Here is a 21316-nt window from a genome sequence, read left to right as displayed (position 1 = left end):
GGAAAAAAATAAATGGCTGTTGGGAAAAATGAAGGTGTTAAATCTGAGTCAGAATATCTGTGTTTATTAGAGACACAGATCTTGATTTTGAACCTCAGTTTTACTGAGGTTTTCCTATATCACAAAAATGTTTAAAGACTATGAATAATGAGTCCAGCCAATATTTAACCTCATTTTACCATGGAATGGCTTTTTTGTCATCAGGTCAAGGAAAATGTATTAATATTTCATATTGCATTTTTCACAACCTGCTAATGGAAAAAATTGTTATGAGCAAGCTACTCAAATTATTAATCAAAGCAGCTTTCAAAATATGCCCAGCTTCCACAATAAAATAATAAAAAAAATGTTGCCAACCCAACCTATACACTACAGGCTCACCTGAGCACTTCTGAATATGGATGTGCACATCAAACATATTACTGGTGTCACTGAGGAAATAATTGTTTCTGCATTTAAGCTTTATTACACTGCACTTTCAAACATCTGTGTGTACAGTCTGGTGATCCTGCTTGACTTTGCAAGCCCTAAAAGCCCTGCTGCCAAATGCCTCCACCCAGAGCAGATTTGTAATATAAATGTTTGCCACTTCCATTAGTTCTATTGCTAAAAGCATCAATTCCTCTGCCACCTCTGATTCATGTACTGTAAAATATCTGTAGCTCTCCCCACTGTCCAGCAGTTAAACTACATAAAATGCTGCCATCTTGTGTTTAGAGACAAATTAAACACATTTTAAAAATCTAGACTATGAAAGACAAAAGTTGGATCAACACCATCAGCATCTTATGTTGAAGACGATTGGAGTGAATGGATTATGGAAAAGTGGAAGCTTCACTTAGTAATTTAGTTTTTAAAATCTCATCCTTAGAGCAAGTGCTGATCCCTCTTGCAGTCAGTGCAAGGAATGATTTCCCCAAGCTGATCTGGTGTCTGTTTAACCTTCTTGAACCATCCAGTCACTGGTGTGAGGGGTCACCACGGCAAAGTAAAAATAGTGCGGCAAGCAGAGATTGCCGCATACCGAAGATGCTCTTCATGTAAGAAACTGTTACTGCTTCAGAGTATGGAGAACACTTCAGGCATTAAGCACTGCCACCATCGCAATTGATAGCTTGTGAATCCCTGTTGTGAAAAAGCACGGCTGCTTTGCTATTTGTAAACAACAACGGGAAATACTTATTTTGACCGTGCTGGGGCTGGGCAGGTTTAGCAAGGCCCCGCACTGGGGTGGGTTGGGCCTTAAACTAAAAGATATTGGGAAGAAATTCTTCCCTGTGAGGATGGTGAGGCCCTGGCACAGGCTGCCCCATCCCTGGGCTTGGCAGCAACCGGGGCTAGTGGAAGGTGTCCATGCTCAAGGGAGAGTATTGTAATGTGATGAGCTTGAAGCTCCCTCCCAACCCAAACCTTCTGTGGCTCTGTGACCTGCAAAGCTCCAAAGCCTGAGGGAGCGGAATGGATCCTGACAGTTTCCTGATCCCACCGCTCCGCGGCCTCCTCTGCGGGCACCAGGCGCTGTTTATGCAGGATCTGCATAAACAGATGTTGTGTTATCCGAGGATGCCCACGCCCTTCTCAACAACCCTCACGTTTGTGTGCCGCTGTCCTAGGAAAACCCTCGGTATCATTCCTGAAGGAATACGCTCAGGTGAGTCCGTGCACCCACAGAGCCGACAACCCTCCAGCCAGGCGCACCGTTTCTCATTTAAATGGAATGTATTCGCTCTGCCCCGGCAGCCATTGCCCCGCTCTCCTCCCCGTGACGCGCTCCCTCCGCCCGCTCCCGCCCCCCGAGGGTTTCCCCGCTCCCGCCCGCGCTCCCAACATGGCGCTGGCGGCGGCCGAGCGGGGCCGCGGCTGCCTCGGGGCGCTGCGCCGGCTGTGAGTGCGGGCAGGGCGGGCTGAGGGCCCGAGCGCGGGCAGGGGCGGCCGGGCCGGGGGCGGCCTGAGGAGCCGGGGAGAGCTGCCCACAGCGAGCACGGAGGGCGGGGGCTGTGCGGGGCGTGAGGGGCACACAGCAAGGGCGGGCTGACTGCGCGAAGGAAAAGCAAATAAACCCTCCTGCGCTTTGGGAATGGCGGCAGCGCTGCCGCGGGGCTGCCCCGCGCCGGGGTCGGTGCGCAGGCCGGACCCGCCACAGCCGTGTGGGCATTCGGTGCTTCGGACACGCGCCGGTTCCTCCTCCCTTGGCATCACCGAGCTCCGCTTGTGTGGTGACGAGGACGTCCCGTGTCTTTTTGTCCGATAACACTTACAGAATGCTGGAGTTGGTCCAAAATTCAGACCTTGTTTTACATACTAGTTGAAACAGTTCCAGGAGTTTGTTTTCACGGTTCGATCCAGTCACTTCACTGCCGTTATCTCATTTAGTTACCATTAATCATCTGAGGTTTAACTTTCCGTTTCTAAAAGTCTCCATAGCTCGCTCTTGCCTTTCACATTCTTTTCTCTGGCACCTTTGCTCTACAAAACCAGCTCCTGTTGCCTTTTTAAGCTTTTTAATTTTCTAGTTGCTCACATCTTCTTTCCCAAATACTTCATGAGTTGGCTTCTCTATAATAAATAAATGCGAGTTGTTGGCTGTTTATCCACCAAAAAAGCAAAAGCTTGTTTGTTTTAAGAAAACTCCCTGATTATTTCTATTTGAATGCTATTTAAAAAAGCAAGGAGATAATTTTTATTGTCTCCGAGTGAAAGTACTTGAGGAGAAATCTAGTGAAGTTTGAGCAACTTTCCTTGTTACACTAGAATATGATTTGTGTAAATAGATGTATCAGAAGTTTCAGGACTGTCCTTCTCACACCCGAAAATAAAAGTAGCTCAATTGCCACTTCAAATGCACTTGTAACACTTCTGTCCCTTTATAATTTCACAGGCAATGGAACCAAGTGCGAATATTTGTAAAATGGGCCTCAACAATAGGTATGAAATTTAACTTCTTTAGCTACTAGCCTAAATTGTTATGCAGTGTGGATGGATTTAGAGTATTAGTTCCTCAAAGACTGCAGGGTTTTTAATAAATATTCAGTATCTTCACAGTTTTTGCAAACAGGAACCTGTAGCTAAACTAACAGAAAGCATCTTTAATGTTTAAACATTTTGTGTAATTTTATCTATCATATTTAGGTATATGGAAATTAATGAAAATATTTTTTGTGATGTTTTCCTTTGAGTCCTTTTGTGATACAAATGTTGCAAAGTGAGAATTGTTTTATAGGCATAATGGTATTTAAACAATATATGAAGGACAGTAAAGGGGTTTAGCAAGATGATTTAAATTCACTCCATGGTCATGTTATCTATAAAGTTACATTTGAGAATTCAGAGATCTATTTTCATTTCAGTTTTTAGTTTTAAGCTATTTAGTTCTCACCGAGGAGTCTGTCAGTGTTGGCCTTGCACTTCTATCAAGTTGTGGCTGCTGGCGTGACAGTTTGTAGAAGTTTGTAAGTTACTGCTTAAAAAAGCCAAAACAATGGAAGTTGATACCTTTTTTATTTCCTTGTCACTGTGTATCAAGTGCTCTTCATAAGTGAATCGCTTCTTTTGTGAGGGACTCAATGCAGCTTGATTGTTTCCTAGTTACTCCAGAAGGTACACAGCACAACTATAAGCATCACCTGTAATGTAGAAGTGGGTTTTTTTAGGGTTAGGATATATTTCTTGAATTCTAAAAAAGAAAAAAAGAAATGGCTTAAGCATACTTCTGCATAAGGACTCTGAGTTAAAAATTCTAAGAAAAGCTTGGAAATGCTTTTAGGTGAAGCCTACTTGTTTCATTATTGAAGAAATGCATAAACTTTATAAATAATATAAAAGAAACCAGAATTTTAAAATTGCTTTGTTTCCAGGAATGTTTTTGTGGCTTGGTTTCTCACTGTGCTTCATCCTTTCAAGCAGGAGGTCACAGCATAGGGAAGGTCCTTATTGCAAACCGAGGAGAAATCGCCTGCAGGGTGATGCGGACAGCCAAGAAAATGGGGGTGAAGTCTGTGGCAGTTTATAGTGAAGCAGACAGGAATTCCATGCATGTAGCAATGGTGAGGTATATTCATTAAATTTGTGGCTGATGTTCATTCATTGCAGAGTTTTTCATTCATAAGTTCCATGTGTAAAGCAGATTTGGGTGCTGATGCAAAGCTGATTTTCACTTCTGCCAAGTTTTCCGTGAATGGATGGAAAGTTTGCCTGGTCTTTGTCTCAACACCTGACACCTTTACAGGGAGTACATTCTCTCAACACCTGACACCTTTACAGGGAGTACATTCAGGTTTGGCTCTCTGAATCTGGACAGCCAGGGGTTAGAGAATGGACTGTGATTTTGGGGGAAAAGTCAGAATTTGTTTCACCCATTTGAGCGACTCCATGAAGAAAGGCAGTGATTTAAACTGCAGCCTGATAAGTGATGCAATTAGCTCAGAAAGTAATTTAATTTTGCTAATAAACAGTCTCTGTATATATTTTTTGTAAAACAGGCAGATGAAGCGTATTGCATTGGCCCACCTCCCTCACAGCAGAGTTACTTGGCCATGGAGAAAATTCTGCAGGTAGCCAAAGTCTCAGCAGCACAGGTAAGGAGATCAGGGCCTTACATTTTCTGTTACTTCTGTGTCTTTAGTTCTTTATTTTTGCTCATTTTGCTTTTTCTTAATGATCTGTGAAGTTTGAGTTTTCTAAGCTAGACTGATACAAAAAGTAGGCCGGTAACATTATTCTGTTTTAGGCTATTCATCCAGGTTATGGTTTCCTCTCGGAAAACACAGAGTTTGCAGAGCTGTGTAAGCAACAGGGAATCATCTTCATAGGTCCTCCTTCATCTGCTATCAGAGATATGGGTATTAAAAGGTATCTGTTCCTGATTTGTTACTTGGTTTTTCAGTTTGCAGCTTGGCAAAGCTGATTTTTTTAAAAAATGACCAGTTGTTCTGTAGTTGTTTTATTCTGTCAATTTGCATTGTATTTTTGCATTGTATTTTTGCATTGTATTGTTTTCTTCAGAGGAATAAACTCCAGGTTTATAGATTTGTATAAAGTTATAAACTGTAAAGATTGTTCAGTCATTGGGATTTAATAAGTAATGATTCTGCTTTTCCAGAATTGAAGCATTACAGAGTAATGTAGGTAAAGGTTCAACAGTCAGATTGGATGGGTCAAAATAAGCACCAAATCATCAGGGTTATTGGGGCTCATGTAAAATGATAAGTTTAGTTTATCAGGAAGGATCTTATTCTTAGTTACTTACATCAAAGAAAGACTTTTAAGTTATGAAGTATGAATCAAGAATATGGAAATTGAGTTATTACTGATACAGGAACTATATAATAGTAGTTAGAGAGAATTAACTTTTTTATCAGCTCATAATGTGAGAGTAAATTGCCCCAGTAATTTAACAAGCTTTGCATGCATTTTGGAAATTAGAGTGTTATGTGTGAGTGTTTTATGTGTGGTGTGAATGTGGCCTCTGTAATGAAGAAAAGTGTTGCCTTTGTACAACTTTAAATATTGTAGGATACAGTGTTGTAATTTGAAAATGTTAAATTTTGGCATCTATAATGTGGAAAAGCCAGTCAAACTAAAGTGTAATCCTGCTAAGAGAAACAAAAATCTTTGAAGCATGTGATGAATTACAGTCCAGTCCTGTGTAACCCAGCTATGCAAGTAGTCTTGAGTTCTACCCTGTTGAGTTCTACCCTGGATCTGTTTTCATGGAGAGGATTAACACTGGGGACATTAGACAGGTTGGAGCTTAAAGTAAGAAAAAATATTATAATTCTAAATATAAAACTGTTCTGTCAAAGCACTTCCAAAGCTATAATGTCTGCTGCTGGCGTTCCTGTTGTTGAAGGTTATCATGGAGAAGATCAGTCTGATGAGTGTCTAAAGGAACATGCCAGGAGAATTGGATACCCAGTAATGATAAAAGCTGTTCGTGGGGGTGGAGGAAAGGTAAGGAACTCATCTGTTCATCATGTGCTGTAAAGTTACCATGGCTCAGGATCTGGATCTCAATATTCTAAAGGAAAACAAAACCTGGAAAAGTATTTTTGTTGAAATTTATTATTGATGGCCAGTTTAGCTCTACGAAATCTCATTTCCCTTTGGTATGCAGAAGATAAGTGCCTGGAATAAAATGGAAGAGCTTTGTTTATTTCAATGGATCTCCTGTAATTTGCATAAGCAGAAAAGTTGTGCTATGGACTTGTGCAAAATGAGATGACTTTAAATTGTTACTCTGTGGTAGCTTCAGGGATTTCTTTTGCTAGCAGTTTTAAATGTTGCATTAGAAATGATTAGCAATACTGGTTTGTGTTTAAATACTTTTTAATGAGTGGTGAACTCCCAGTCTAAATCAGATTTTGCTTTGAAATAAATGTCTATAAAAATTACATATAGAAAATTTCATTTATTTCCAAAATAGCTAGATTTATTTTGAAAAAAATAAGTTTTTCTCTGCCAACCTTGAAAAATTTCTATTTATTTTGAGGACAAAATTGAATTTTGTGCTCACTCATATCAATGGAATGATAATACCTATTTTTTACACTTCTTGTGGCACTTTTAGTGGGACTTAGTAGGATTATCTTACTGGAAGCTGATACACAATTATGTTAAGGTTTATGAAAGAAAGAAAATGTGTTAGTTTTAAGCTTGTTTCTCACTCTGTGTGTGCCAGAAAGTTTTTAATTTTGTGCTGTATTTTTAGATAAGGTTTTTTCCTGTATTTTAGGGCATGAGGATTGCTCACTCAGAAAAGGAATTTCTGGACCAACTAGAATCAGCAAGGAGAGAAGCAAAGAAGTCTTTTAATGATGATGCAATGCTGATTGAGAAATTTGTAGATAATCCAAGGTGACTAATAGATGTTTCAATATAGACACTGTAATGTTTATTCTACTGTTAAATAGCTTAGTTATAGTATTAAAATCAATTTTGTATGTCTGATTTGCACTATGAAAGTTTTTGATTTGGCCAAAATTTTTTATAATTTATTGAATTTCTTGTGGTGGCCTTATTTTGAAAGACAGGAATGAAAATGTTACTGGCAGTGATTGAGCTTTCTAAAATGGATTTATATCTAGGAAATATCTGATATTTAAACTATAGACCTTATTCAAGCTGTGATTATGTTTCTGCTGGCCTCAGGTGTCCTAAACCAGTTATTTAAGCTTCCTCTATTTTGATATTTCAAACAGAAGTGAGTCTTTACCTCATGCTTGGCCTGTGTAACTAAAACAATTTATTTTGCATAAAGAATCAAACAGACTTCTGTGAGACATACTCTTGTAATTTACATCTGTTTTTCCTGGAAGCCTCATTGCTGAGGAATTTCTTTTGCTAGGATCAGAATGGTGATGTATTTTTATTAGTTTTTTGCATAGAATAAAATTTTGCCACCTAATAGTTGTCCTTTGAAATGATTTGAAGTGAGCAGTGTTATTCCTGAGCCAGGGCTGCTGCTGTCTCTTGTGAATTGCTGCACAGTAAATTATGAGAGAAGTAATCATTATCAAATTAATAGTGAAGTGATTTTACTTGTATTATAATAACCAAGAAGGAGGTAGCAGCCTTCAGATGTGTCTTGCTTATCCTACATTCCATGAGATTTTGCTACAGTAGTTGGAATTAGGACTCCTCTTTCATTTAGGAAATTGAGTAAGTCTAAAACAGTTTAAATCCTGCATAACAGCAGCTTCAGTTCTACATTTTTAGCTTTTATTTAAGGACAGACACTTAAATTTGTAAGAAATCCTACTGAAATATACAAGTTTGAAATACATTAAAACATTTATTTTTATGAAACAGGCATGTTGAAGTCCAGGTATTTGGTGACCAGCATGGCAATGCAGTGTATTTGTTTGAAAGAGACTGCAGTGTGCAAAGGAGGCATCAGAAAATCATTGAAGAGGCACCAGGGGTGAGCAAAAAATTGATAATATTTTTTTAGGAACTGACATGTTTTTATAGTAATAGCTGTTCCCCATTGAATGTATGTAGTGGGTAATAATCATTTACTTGTAATTCTCAGACCTAGTTTTAGTTGTTCTGCAGAAGATACTCTAATTGGAAAAAAACCTACATTCTTTAGGAAAATGATTCTCAAAGAAGTATTTTGTAGATTTCAAGTATAACATAGATCAGGGTTTCACCAGATTTGTTAAATACAAATACAAATTTTGTTAAATGCTGTTAAATATTCATGCATACCAGGTTTAGTATCACCAAACTTAACAACGGATTGTAATGTTGTTGTTGTTGTTATTATTATTATTATTATTATTATTATTATTATTATTATTATTATTATTATTATTATTATTATTATTTGCAGCCAGGAATCAGTCCAGAGGTTCGAAGGAGACTTGGAGAAGCTGCTGTCAAAGCAGCTAAAGCAGTGAATTACGTGGGAGCAGGTCAGTCTGGGGAGGTGCAGCTTCAACTTAATGAGACTTTAAGTCTCAAGCAAATGGCATCTGATTGTTTTTGAGTATGACACACATCCCTCAAATTTTTGAGGTTTAAGCAAGTAATCACGTCGTTAATTCTGATGTAATTACAGTTGTAAATTAGCATACCTGAACTCAAGACCAGTGGTAGCTGAAGGACAGAAAGAAAAAACTTCAGAGCAGATAATTTGATCAACACAACTCTTGTTGGAAAGTGAGCATTATGAATTAGTAAGTTTGAGCTGAGCAAGGGGAAAATAATTTCTTTTAGTATTCAGAAGGTAAACAGTAAAGTCTTTAAAAGAAAAACCCAAGTCACTGTGAAGTCCACACCATTTCCCAGGTGAAAAAGAACCTCCTAAAATTATTTCTAACTTTGTTTTCTCACTGCTTTCTTTGTATATTTATTAAAAATAATTGCATACCCTATGAATTTCAGAATACTTTCAAACAAACTTATGCACTTTTTAAAGTGCTAATGAAATGCAGCTCTTACTGTAGACAGTGGCTAGTAAACAACACAGGTTATGTAAATCTACAAGGAAACAAGCCTTCTGTTTTTAGGTGTCAATTTTGTGACTCATTTAGATTATTTGTAGAGAAATTAATGAAATTCAGTGTGTTTGATTTAGAAATAGTAGTTTTGGTGTGGTTGAATTTAGTGTCTTGGGTGTCTTTTCCATAAATTGACACCTAAGATCTCTTTGGTGAAGTGTCCTTTTGTTAAATATTTCAGGAACAGTTGAATTTATTATGGACTCCCAGCATAATTTTTACTTCATGGAGATGAATACCAGGCTGCAAGTGGAGCACCCAGTTACAGAGATGATCACTGGAACAGACTTGGTGGAATGGCAGCTCAGGGTGGGTGTAAATTGATTTTATATGTAGGGCTTCTCCTGAGTGCTCTGTGACACTGCCTTGAGAGGCCAGATGGGTTTCCAGATCCTCATCTCCTGCTCAGCTGACAGGGTAGAGTTTCCTTTGCTCCTCAGGAACATCTCACATTGCTGTGTTGGATGTAGAGCATTATGTAGGTGCTCTGAATTTCAACCAGTCCTCTCCCAGCTGTGTAGAGAGAAAACATTTTTAAAGTGCATTACAGTCAGTATGGGAAGTGGGAGGGAGTAGGGTCCAGATCTTTCTTCTGCTGTGCTGGGAGGTTTCTAAAGCTCTAGTTGAAAAGTATCTCAATTTCCCAAAAGTCATTGTTGCATCAGACTGTAGGAAGAAAAAATCTTCACAAAAACTTCTGTCTAATGTTATACCAGTATAGCCACATTCTGAAATAAGTGTTCAGAGGGGTGGACTGGAGCAGAGGATTTCCTCACACACCCAATTTGCAGAGATTATTCACACATTCAAATGATCACAGGAAGTTTTGGGTATTAGGGAACTTGAAATAAAACCCATTTCTGTTTGGATAAATCCAAAAGTGAGGACAGCAGCTGAAGCAGTGTGAGATTAAGGGTGGGGAAGTATTAAGTGTAATCAGAAAGAAAATTAAAATGGCAAATGCTGATGCAAAAAGAAGGAACATTTTCTTCCTTATCTGGGCATGGAAATTGAGAATTGAATCCTGAGTTAGAACAGGGGTCAAACAACACTGGAAGAAAGAGAGAGAGAAGGTGGACAGGTTCAGTGGTCTTGGCACTGTTTTTGTCCTTGTGCTTCCTAGTTGTTCATGTTTAGAAGAAAGATAGTTAATATTACATGTGTCAGCACTCCAGAATATTGATCCTTTATTAAAGAAAAATCCTATTGCTTTCAGGTTGCAGCAGGAGAGAAGATTCCTCTAACACAGGAAGAGATCCTGCTCCAGGGCCATGCATTTGAAGCTAGAATATATGCTGAAGACCCTAATAATAACTTTATGCCAGGAGCTGGGCCACTGTTGCACTTATCTACTCCCCCTGCAGATCGTTTCACCAGGATAGAGACTGGAGTCAGGCAAGGTAAAACTGAAGGCAGTGATGGAAGAAGGAATAATTAATATCAAGAACTTTTCTTTGTAAGCATTTGCCTCTTTGGCCTAAATGAGTTTGTCTAAAAGAGTGTTGTTGTAAAGACAAATCCCTACAGAATTATTCTTCCTTACGATTTTCCATGCACTTTTGAATATTTTATTTACCTCTTCTTTATCTGTACCCAAATTAATGTCCACTGGCTCGTGGTAGTGATATTCTCCTCACTATTTAGTAATCTTCCATTCTGACTGCAATAAAGAGAATGGAATTTGAGTAATGTTAGAAAATTTATGCAAAGTCTGTGCTGAAGTTACCCTTAAAATTGAACTGCCAGGTGACGTCATCATGTCCTTAAGCAGCTTTAGAGAAATGTGGCCATGAATCGTTCCCAAGCTGGATGCCACGTGGTGTCCAGTGCTTTGCATTACCAACTTTCATAAATACTTGGTTGCATGTGAGAGCATTTTTGTTTTCTGTTGTAGGTGATGAGGTTTCTGTGCACTATGACCCCATGATTGCAAAGCTGGTGGTTTGGGCTGAGGACCGGCCGGCGGCTCTCAGGCGGCTGCGCTACAGTTTGCACCAGTACAATGTAAGTGCCAGGAGCCAGTGTGATACCACAGCTTGAGCCATCAAAGCATGCAGAAATCACTGCAGTAACACCAAAGTGGTTTCCAAAAGAGAGCCTGCATTGCTACTGCCATTTCAAATTCATTTATTGTTTGCAGAAGTTCTATATTTTTCCTAATTTTGCAAACTCTTTTCATTGGTGGGGTGAGTCAAAATAAGTGTGAAACCCAGTTTTACGCATAGATTTGTAAATTTAGGGTATCTTCAGTTGAAGATGCACCTGGGACTTTGTAGAAGGGTAAGGCTAAACATTTTCAATTGTAGTGTGAGCTTTCTCAGACTTGAAGGGCTTCTTAGGTGAAATTTTTGTCAAACAATGTTTGCCTGAATTTTTTAATTTATAAAAGGAACTAATTTTTTAGACTATACATGTGGTAAAGAAATATGCTGTCAGTTCTTTTTAAGAAACATTGAATTTTTCCCCTGTGAAAACTACAGGTATTATAACTGTTTTCAAAAGTGGAATTCAGAAGGTTTGGCTTGAGGTGAGACTGAATATTACTTGTGCAGAAGTAATCCACACTTCTAAATCATTAATGTGAACATAACTGAGGTAGTGAAGATGTTATGCCCATTTTTGTTTTAATTAAAAATGAAATTTTCTGCAAGGGAAAGAGATAAAAGAATTCTCTTGCTTTTTCCAGAATTTTCTTAGCAGTTCTGTCAGTACATGTTGACAGCATAACATAGTTACCAGTTTCACTGATTTCTTTGAAATAATGATGTTGTTTCATTAGGTGTATTTTGCACTACAGGAAATGGATAGTATCTAGTAAACTTATAGAAGTCCCTGTTCCTACTTTTTTACTATTAAAATATCAAATATGTGATACTGAAACTATTGTAACTCATTATTAATAAGAAGCACTTGTCAAGTTAGAAGTGCTCTTATAAATACTCAGGGCACAATTTTCCAAAAGTAGGGTTTTTTTCTGAAATTACCTCCTATTACTGTTTCTGGGAAACTTACTCAACTTCACAGTGGACAAAGGCAGCATTTAGGAAACAGAGTGCTTTTGAGAAAGCAGCTTTTGGGTTTTGTTTTGGTTTTTTGTCTTTTTACAGTCAGTAGTTTAATTGTTAATAAAACAGACCAGTTGAATGAATTACATTTTATTGATAAACTTTGTGACCAGAAAGCTGTGTATTCATAACTCAGTTTGAGTTAATAATAACTCAGTTTGGCAATATGCTTCTGTTTCTTTACAGATTGTAGGATTAAGCACTAATATTGATTTCTTACTGAGCCTGTCAGGACACCCACAGTTTGAGGCTGGAAATGTGCACACTAATTTCATTCCTCAGCACCATGATGAATTATTTCCACCTAAAAAAGCAACTCCACATGAAGTTATGTGTCAGGCAGCTCTGGGGCTCATCCTGAAAGAGAAGATGCTAACAGATGCTTTTAGAGATCAGTCAGATGGTAAGGATCATTGTTTTGTATTGTTTTATTTTATGAGTTCATGTACAGGTGTTTAATTTGGGTGTTCTTTCTTTGCCCTACTTTGTGCCTGCTTGGGGTTCTGCATTCTGGCATCTCCCAGATATTTACACACAGAGCAGACTATCACTTTTGTTAATGATCAGATGTGGAATGTGTCACCACTGTAAAGTCCAGAGTACTTCCCAAAGCCCTTCAGACAGGCACTGTCTGAAAGACCTCGGGATTCATGGCCAGGGACACTGTCAGCTCTTTGCTCTTGATAAGCACCAGCAGTGACCTTCTGCCTCTGTTATTCCTACAGTTAGCCCAAGGTCTTCAGACAAAACTGACTCTGCTCAGGATAGGAGAGGCAGTGGGGTTTAAAGGAATCTTCACCTAAAGGTTAATCAAGAGCAGCTATGGTGTAGTTGAATTCCCATGCTCTCTCATCCTGTTCAAGGATGTGTTCATGGAAAACAGCCAGTGCCCTTCTTAGTATCATGTTTTCTGTAGGTCACAGAGCATCAGTTTATTCAGTGTTGGAGATCAAGGAATTGTTCTCCTCTGTGACTACAGCAGTTCTCCAGTCTTTTCTGTGCAATCTAAATACATAAATGTGGAGATAGTAACAGTAGGACAGTGATTTTAAGTGATTAACACTTAGTTCTAAGTGTTGTGTTTTGCTGAAGTAAAATGAAAACAATGTCTCTGTGTATTTTGTGTTTTAGATAAATTCTCACCCTTTGCATCCAGCACTGGTAGAAGAATAAATATTTGTTACACTAGAAAAATGTCTCTGCTGGACGGGGAAAATAGTAAGTTAATAAAAAAGTATGTGGAGAGAAGGGAGGTACTTGATGGATAAAGTTATTTTAAGTATGCTTGAAAATTCAGGCTAAGAAACAGCATAGAAGCAGTATGAGTTTTATGCAGTTTAAGCTGGGAACTCATAGAATTGCATGTTTAATCCACACTGTTAGATCCTGAGGACATGTAAACCAAATCAAATGACTACTAATTAATGCTCATCATTTAATTAATGAGGTTAAGATTGTAAAAAAAGCAAAGTGCCATTTACTTTTTTTGAGCTTCATTTTGGTGAACAAACTTGTTTTCTGTCCAGAAAATACAGTTTTCAGAGAATGATTTCAGGTGTTCATCTTTGAAAGAAGAATTGTCTGGAATTTATTATGAAATCTGCAGTGTGTAGTAAGCTAATCTGAAAATACTTGTTCTTATCTTAGTGTTGGTATGCCTCATTTTTATCAAGAAAGCCTATAGATACTATAGAGATAGATAGATATAGATATATAGATACTATCTATATGTCATCATTCTCTTGATACTCTAAATCTACTCACAAATGCATATTTTGTTTTACTCACAGCTGTGGATATAGCAGTAAGTTACAATCAAGATGGGTCATACAAAATGCAGGTACAAGTAAAATTTTTTCACATACTTCATTCAATGAAAGAATCCATTTCTTGTCGATTTCTCTTAGTATTTTGTTATTAAGTTGCTTGGTGATTACAGATGCAGGATTCTATTTTTAGGTGTTTGCTTGTATCCATTGTTATATACTGTTACTTTGACCTGAAATTATCTGTGCTAGATGCTGGATTGGCATGGAAGAGCTATTAAAATGCTTCTGAAAATAAGGCTAAGAAAAGCTTTTGTATTTTCAGTATTAAAAGGTCTTATTCTTTATTTTCCATGTTATGTTTGTCTTTCTAAAACATGGGAAGTTAGATTTAAATCTGCATTTAAAAAGACTTTTTTTCCACAGGACTCCTGCTTTATTCTGTGCATGAGAATGGATCTCCTGTGGGATAAATAAAAGCTTTCTAGAGCATTATCTGCAAGATATCATTTTATTTTGAAGATGGAAATTGGAGTGTGATTAGCAGCTGAGGAATCTTCTGGTTAGATAATTAAATGATACCCCATAGAACTGGCTTCTTTGTCCATGCTGTTGAGCTCCTATAGTAAACAGCTCAAGGTGCCTTAGTTGTAGATAATTTGGTGTTGTGCACATGTGAGAGTCTCCAGTTGTGGCTTAAGGGAGTTGTGTTTGGCTGGATGTTGAATATCCTTCTTGCATCCCCTGTAGCTGAATGTGTTATTCTCTGAGATTTGGCACCCAGAATGGATGCATACTCAAGAATGCAGTCTGTATAGTTCTACTTCTTGCTTTAATAGTCAGAAAAGGGGAATTAAGAGAATAAATATTTATGAACTGCTTGGACTGTATAGAGATGGGTGTACTAGAAAAATGGAGATACAATTATTGTGCTTTCAAGGGTATATCCACATCATGGTAATTCAAACTTTTACTTCTATTGCTACAATGACTGAGATAACCCACATCCCTTCTGTAATACCTGGGTTATATATTGATTATCTGTGTGATGCCTGTCAGCTTTTACACTTGAGCTTCATCTCAGAAGTCACACTGGCAATGATGGAAAGAGGCTACAAGGGCTGTAGAGACCATTTGTAGAGAGCAGTGTAACTGGGGAGAATGTAGACTCCTAGGAAAGAAGGGAGATTGGGGATTGACATGGAAATGGAGAGCAGCTGGAGGTAAGAGATGTAAAGACATAATTGGGGCTTATTATGAGGTGGGCAGTGCCTCTGGAGTGTTACAGAACATGTCCTGAGGCAAAGCACCCAGAGCAGGTGCTGGGCCTAGAAGTGGCAGGCACTCACTGCTCAAGCAGATGATTTTCTGCTCAGGGATCAGTGTCAGATCAACAGGATCCTTTCAATGCATGTTTTCAGTGGAAGAATAATTTGCAACTATGTAAATGAAGACTTGAGTTTCATTTCTACTTGTACCATCCTGAAAGACCAGCAAGGCTCTGATCCTATGCTCAGTGATGTCACACTTGGAAGTAAACATATGAGTGAAATGTAATGTATTTCCTTTTGTGTTCTTACAGTCTTTGTGTGCTGTAGTTGTGGTACAGGTGCAGCTTCCACTGAAGGAAAGGGTGGGAAGGGATGAAGGGTACTCAAATAAATTACCTTCCTGTTTGATCTTTCTTTTGCAGTTTTGGTGTCTCATTGGCACTGTTTCCATTACTGCTCTGTTCCTTTGTAGGTTTACTGAATATGTTGTAGTTCTTGTCCTGCAAGCTTCCAAGACAGAGGAAGTTACCTCTCTTTTGGAAAACACTGTGGAATGTGTCAGCTGAATACTATGGATTCTTGAGTTTGAAGAAAGACAAGATGCTAGGACAAATTAAAAATATTGGATTTTAATAGCATCATTAAACTGAATATTCTGGGGGTTTTTTTGTTTTTCTTGAGATATAGTATATCTTTGTTTAAGATAAAAATTGTCCTGAGTGGATATATTAGATAATTTTCTTAGCTGTTTGTATTGGATACAGAACAGTCTCTTAATTGAAAAATAAAGGATAGGTAAGGTTTAAAAAAAATTTTTTTTTTTTAAATTCCAGAGTTTTCTATGCAGAATCACAGGTTATGAGGGTACAAATACAATCTTTTGATTTATTGCTTATGAGAGGTTAACCTTTGTCCTTATAAAATTAACTTTCAGATTCAAGATAAAACCTTCCAGATTTCTGGAGAGATCTTGAAAGAAGGTGATTCACTTTACTTGAGGTCTTCAGTAAATGGAACAGTGTCTAAGTCCAAGTTGGTCATTATGGACAACACCATTCATCTGTTCTTCCCGGTAAAGTTCCTTTCTTTATTATCACAAATTTAATTTTTGGAATTTTATCCATGTAAATGAACAACAGAAATTGCAGTAGATTGTGAAAGAGAACTACAATTTCAGTTTCTTACTTTGACCTGTCAAGTTTTGATGCTTGTTGGATTGTTGTTCTAATTAGAAATTCATTGCTTATGGTGAGTGAGAAAATGAATTAGTTTTAGAAAATTAAAATACATTTGGAGAGTCAGGTTTGGAAATGATAGTTTAGGAGGGGGGGACACAAAATACTGAATTTGTCAGGTATTTAAGTTTATTACAGAACAGTAGCAAGTACTTCAAACTGACAATTATTTGAAAGGTCTTGGAACTGGTGTTTTAATTTCAGTTACATTTTTTAAATTATATGACAAGAAATAAATGAATATTGGTCTGAGGAAGGATAACTTCAGCTAACATTAAAATATGCAATTATGAGTTGCCATGGCATTATATGCATTGTATATGTGCAGGAAGGAGAGGTACCCTAACTTGAATTATTAGGTTGGTAATTTTTTATTTACAATTAAAACATTGCAAGGCCTTAGAGTAACTCAATAATAATGTAATCTAAATAAATAGATTATTATTTATTAGTTTCAGAAATTCACCTCTAGCTCTGAGCCTCTTAAGACTGTCAGCAGAATGCAGAAAAAACCTTTGTTGCTCCAGTGATGAGGAAAAAATAACTCATTCTGGAATGGCAAAGCTCAGCTGTCCTGTGGTATCAGAGTGGAGTTTGGGGTGACTGATTGAGAAGGGTCTGTTCTTTCCCTCTGTCAGCCCATCTGCTGGTGTTATCACTTCATGTTGTTAACTCACCTGTGCTGGGTTTTCTTTTTGTAGGAAGGCAGTGCTCAGATTGGCCTCCCTGTGCCCAAGTACTTGTCTGCAGTGAGTTCAGGGGCACAGCAAAGTGGAGCTGTGGCACCCATGACAGGCACAGTAGAAAAGGTAATTATAACACCATGGGTGTTGTTGTAATTCTCCAATATATGCAAATTTCCTCTGGCAGAAATAGTGCTTCTGTACTGCCAGGAAAGTGCTGGGGCCAGAAATGTCAGTGCTGTGTGATTTTTGATTGGAAAAAGCTTTGTTTACTCTGAGTTTTCAGCAGCACCCAGGACTTTTTAAAGTTTCCACTCTTTCTCTAGAGCTCTGGAAGGTACAAACTAGTGCTACTGCTTAACTAATTCTTTCTTCATCTTAATTACTTCCCAAGTCAAAGCTCCCTGAAATGGTACAGGCTGTTTGATTCATTTCATCTAATGAAAGAGTGAGATGGACTTGGAAAAAAATACTCAGAAATGCCTCTTTTTAAGCTGTAAATTTTTCTTTTTCTTTAGCTCACCAAGTCTTGTGCATTCTCTGTACAGTGACAAAGTTTCAACAAAAAGGTTTTCAGTGCAGTTCAGTGGTTGAAGGATTCAACCACTAAGCAAAAGGCATGAAGGGTGGAGTACATGGAACATGGATCTCTGACATCCTGAAAGAACACTCCAGATCAGAGCAATTGTTGAAAAAGGAGGTGACTCCTGCCATCTTCATCCTGAATGTTGTTTTAAAGGCTTTAGGGACTGGCTCCAGGAAGAGGTTCTGCACTTTTCTCTAAATAGAATTGCTGAATCCCAGAAAGGGTAGAATACACATCATCTCTTCTAGTGTTTCTTCTTTGCTGGGTAAATGGTTTCCTGGTCATCCTGTCATGTGGTACTGAACCTCTTTCTGTAGGCTCTGCCTTCCCTTGAAGAGATGTATCTAGAACTATTCCCTATCTAGAGAACTCAGATACACAGACCAACAAAAGTAAAGATTAATATGAGGCTGTTTTGCAAAACCTCACTCCCTCTGTGCATTGTGTTGGTCAAGATCCAGCTGACTTTGAATGGTACAGACATTAATTTTTTTTCCCCAATTTTCTCCTGAATTGCAGGTGTTTGTGAAGGCAGGGGATAAGGTTCAGACTGGAGACCCTCTAATGGTTATGATAGCTATGAAAATGGAGGTAAGTAACATATAAAGGTTTTAATTACTGAGAAAATAAAAATCTGCTCAAAATTTAATAATTTTTGGCTGCATTATTGAAGTTCAGTGTAGAGTACAGCTTGCAGATATCAGTATCACTTCATCTGCTATAACATCAGTGTTGTCTAACTAGATTTCAGAGGATTATATTTGCTGTTATTTTACTAACAAATGATGATTATATAATCTGTGCTATTCTGCAGCTGTTTTAACATGCATTTGGGTGGTGGTGTCAGGCCTTCTGTCCCTTCCTCTCCTTTGACTTTTCTAGCACAAAACTGTCTTGTGTGTCTTGGTCCCTGATGGATGTAGTTGCTTCAGGCAGAAATTTAGTTCATGGAGACTGTAAAAATGCACAGGATTCTTCTTGTGTATAATCCTATTATTATTATTACTAACACAAGGTTTTATGAGGAGCACACTGAAGATTTTGTGCAATTATACACACAGCATTCAGAGAACTGGCATTTTGGTCATTTTGCCTTGTCACAGAGCTTGACTGTGGCTCAGACTGCTTGAATGACAATTTCTGTAGCCTGAACTGGTTTGGTTTGACTATTAGTTTAAAATAAACCTCAATTTGTGGCAGCTGAACTAACACTGTTGAGAAAATCTGCCTTTCTCTTATGGAGTTCTTTTTTTAATTACACTCAAATTATATTAAATAAAACTGTGTGCACTAAAAAAAAAACTACACACAAGATTCTTTGCAGTTGGATGCTAAATGTGTTTGTGTCTCTCCAGCTGATATTCAGACTGACATTATCTGAGTTATTTTTATAAGTGCTACTGGAACATAAAATGTAAAATTTAAAAAGCAAATTATTATTTAATGAGTCCTTAGATGTGAGGATTTAATATCTGGTCTTAAATGTTTTGATGCTATACTAACCCTATGTAGAAAACTACCGAGAAGCAAAGCTACAATATCAAACTAACCTGGTACAGTGACAAGCAGACCAGTTGGGGGTTGGTGTGTAAGCTTGCTGTTTCTATACTGTTATTAGTAGCTGTATTTGTGTTTTATCTGCATTTTGACAAATATCTGCCCACTAAAGACCCTTCCTGGCCAGAAAACAGAAATATCTTTAGTAAATGTGCAGATTTCTCTTAAGAGAACAAATCTGCTCTCTGATTACCATCTTGGATTAAAACTGTATTATTTCTGTCTGGTATTTATTACAACAACAGAAAGTATTAGTGAGGTAAAATAACAGTCAGCTGTTTATACTGGCAATTCATCTGATGATGATAATAATTCATATAAATACACTATATAGTATTTTTCTTCCCAGTATACTTGTCAAATATTTATGAGAAAATAAAACTTGAAAATGGGCTAGGATAATGTTTAAAAGAAGGTTTAAAATAAAGCATGTCAGAGGAGGGAATTTAGTGTGCTCAGTTCTGATTGGACCAAGGAGTAATACTGGCATTTACTGGAGAGAGAGAGAGAGGGGAGGGGAACCCCTGAGCTGTCTGCTTCACTCTGACTGTGTTTCTGTGCAGCACACCATAAGGGCTCCCAAGGCAGGAGTGATTAAAAAGGTCAATTTCCAAGAAGGTGCCCAGGCCAACAGACATGCTCCACTCGTTGAATTTGTGGATGAAGAGGCAGAGTCAAAGTAAAATTAAAGGAAGGTGCATTTCAATTTTTTCTACTTTGCTGATTTTCTCCCAGAAGATTTCTTCATATTTTCAGCAAACTGTTTTGTATGAATGGGGGATTGGTTTCCTCTGCACTTGCTGCATAGTTTGACTGTAAATGATGCTGACTTCACTGAAATTTGGGTATCACTATACTGTAATTGTATTTATAACTTGTGGACCTATGTGATTGTTGTCCAGTGGTTGTTTGCCTGTGGAAAGGCATTAGACTGGAAGAAGGTGTGAAACTCTGAAAAGAACAGAGAGGTTAATAAGGGCTGTAAGGTACAGACAGGTTGGTTCTTCTGCCTACTTATTCACAGCTGCCTTTTTTTAATATCTGAGGATTGATTTGAAGAAAATCTGAAAGACAGTTGTTCTATTTTCTGGCAAAATTCCTGTTTGTGACTTATGTTTTTGCCTTAATAGGGAATTTAGAATTGTTCCTTAGCCCAGAATCCCTCTCAATCTTTCTGGTGCATCTCTTTTTCCTGTTTACCTCAATAAGTCGTGAAAATTTGTGTTTCAAAAATTATTTTAATATACCTCAAAATATCTGATACAAAGCATTTTTCTAATACATTAGCTACACTAATGAAAGTTAAAATGTAACTGTTTTCCAAAAATACCATTTGAACTTTAAACATGAAATAGTAACATAGAAGGATAAGCTTATTTAATACTTAGTGTGCCAAAATACTGACTTAAAAATCTTGATTACTGTTACTATATTGTTCATGTTCTAGTATATTTCTTATTGGCTGGAATGAAGTACACCATAATCTTTACAACAACATGTTATAAATGTTACTAAGAATAATAGATTTATTTTTTTTTGTGTATCTGCAGGGTTTCAGAAGGGAAAATTGGTAGGTTTTTGGATATGCAAAGAAAAAGAATTCTCAGACTAAGCATACTCATCATTTGCCATAAATTTATTTTAATTTAACCAGTACCTTAGAGAAACAAGGGAAAGAAAACATGTTGTAATTGTTGCAAACTTTGCAAGTCTTCTTATCATATTGTTATCATGTGAAGTTTTGATATGCTAATTTAATTCAATAATCTATTTTATACTGCAGAAAGGAAAAATCAGATGCTGCAGTGTTCCCAAATTAGTAGTTAAATCTGTGCAAATGGACTCTTACCTGAAATCTCATTTCTGAATCAATATACAGTATCATGGGGAATTCTCTGATCTGCTTTTATAATTGTGCAGCCTTGTCTGCAATGCAGAAAAAAAGTGGTAAAAAAGCAATGGTTCTGGATGATCAGTATATTAAAAGCATATTTGAATACTTTTCAATTTTCCTTCCAATCATATGGTCACCTAGCACATAATTAATCTCCAGTGATCGTCTTATAGAATATTGCCACAGTGATTTTTATTTTCTGCCAAATAAAAATTAAGCGTTAACTTGGAATGCTTGTTTCGATTTTTCTCCATTTT

The 21316-nt window shown here is 37.5% G+C and overlaps 1 protein-coding gene across 2 annotated transcripts; it reads left to right on the top strand.

Annotated features, from left to right (window-relative positions):
• Positions 1-1749: 1749 nt before the first annotated feature.
• On the top strand, positions 1750-21290 carry MCCC1 (methylcrotonyl-CoA carboxylase subunit 1). Of its 2 annotated transcripts, none has more exons than XM_079314866.1 (19): positions 1750-1884; positions 2879-2925; positions 3904-4043; positions 4479-4574; positions 4727-4848; positions 5802-5949; positions 6731-6852; positions 7807-7918; positions 8333-8414; positions 9184-9311; positions 10219-10402; positions 10897-11006; positions 12254-12470; positions 13199-13285; positions 13858-13907; positions 16039-16176; positions 17041-17148; positions 18128-18199; positions 19729-21290. In XM_079314866.1, exons 1-19 carry the CDS (start codon positions 1829-1831, stop codon positions 19846-19848), a joined length of 2139 nt encoding a protein of 712 aa, XP_079170992.1. In that variant the 5' UTR covers positions 1750-1828; the 3' UTR covers positions 19849-21290. The 2 variants fall into 2 exon arrangements, with proteins under 2 accessions (XP_079170992.1, XP_079170991.1); XM_079314865.1 differs by having other exon boundaries at positions 1783-1884; positions 3901-4043.
• The last annotated feature ends 26 nt before the right edge of the window (positions 21291-21316 follow it).

The sequence above is a fragment of the Erithacus rubecula genome, assembly GCF_903797595.1.
Source record: "Erithacus rubecula genome assembly, chromosome: 11".
Lineage (NCBI taxonomy): Eukaryota > Metazoa > Chordata > Aves > Passeriformes > Muscicapidae > Erithacus > Erithacus rubecula.
This window is presented reverse-complemented; position numbering and strand designations above follow the sequence as displayed.

Bases quoted from the DNA above. Each gene is read 5' to 3' on its own strand.
- MCCC1 (XM_079314865.1), top strand. From the start codon at position 1,829: ATGGCGCTGGCGGCGGCCGAGCGGGGCCGCGGCTGCCTCGGGGCGCTG. The intron at 1,885-2,878 runs GTGAGTGCGGGC...ATAATTTCACAG, and splicing joins CTCGGGGCGCTGCGCCGGCT to GCAATGGAACCAAGTGCGAA. The intron at 16,177-17,040 runs GTAAAGTTCCTT...TTCTTTTTGTAG, and splicing joins CCATTCATCTGTTCTTCCCG to GAAGGCAGTGCTCAGATTGG.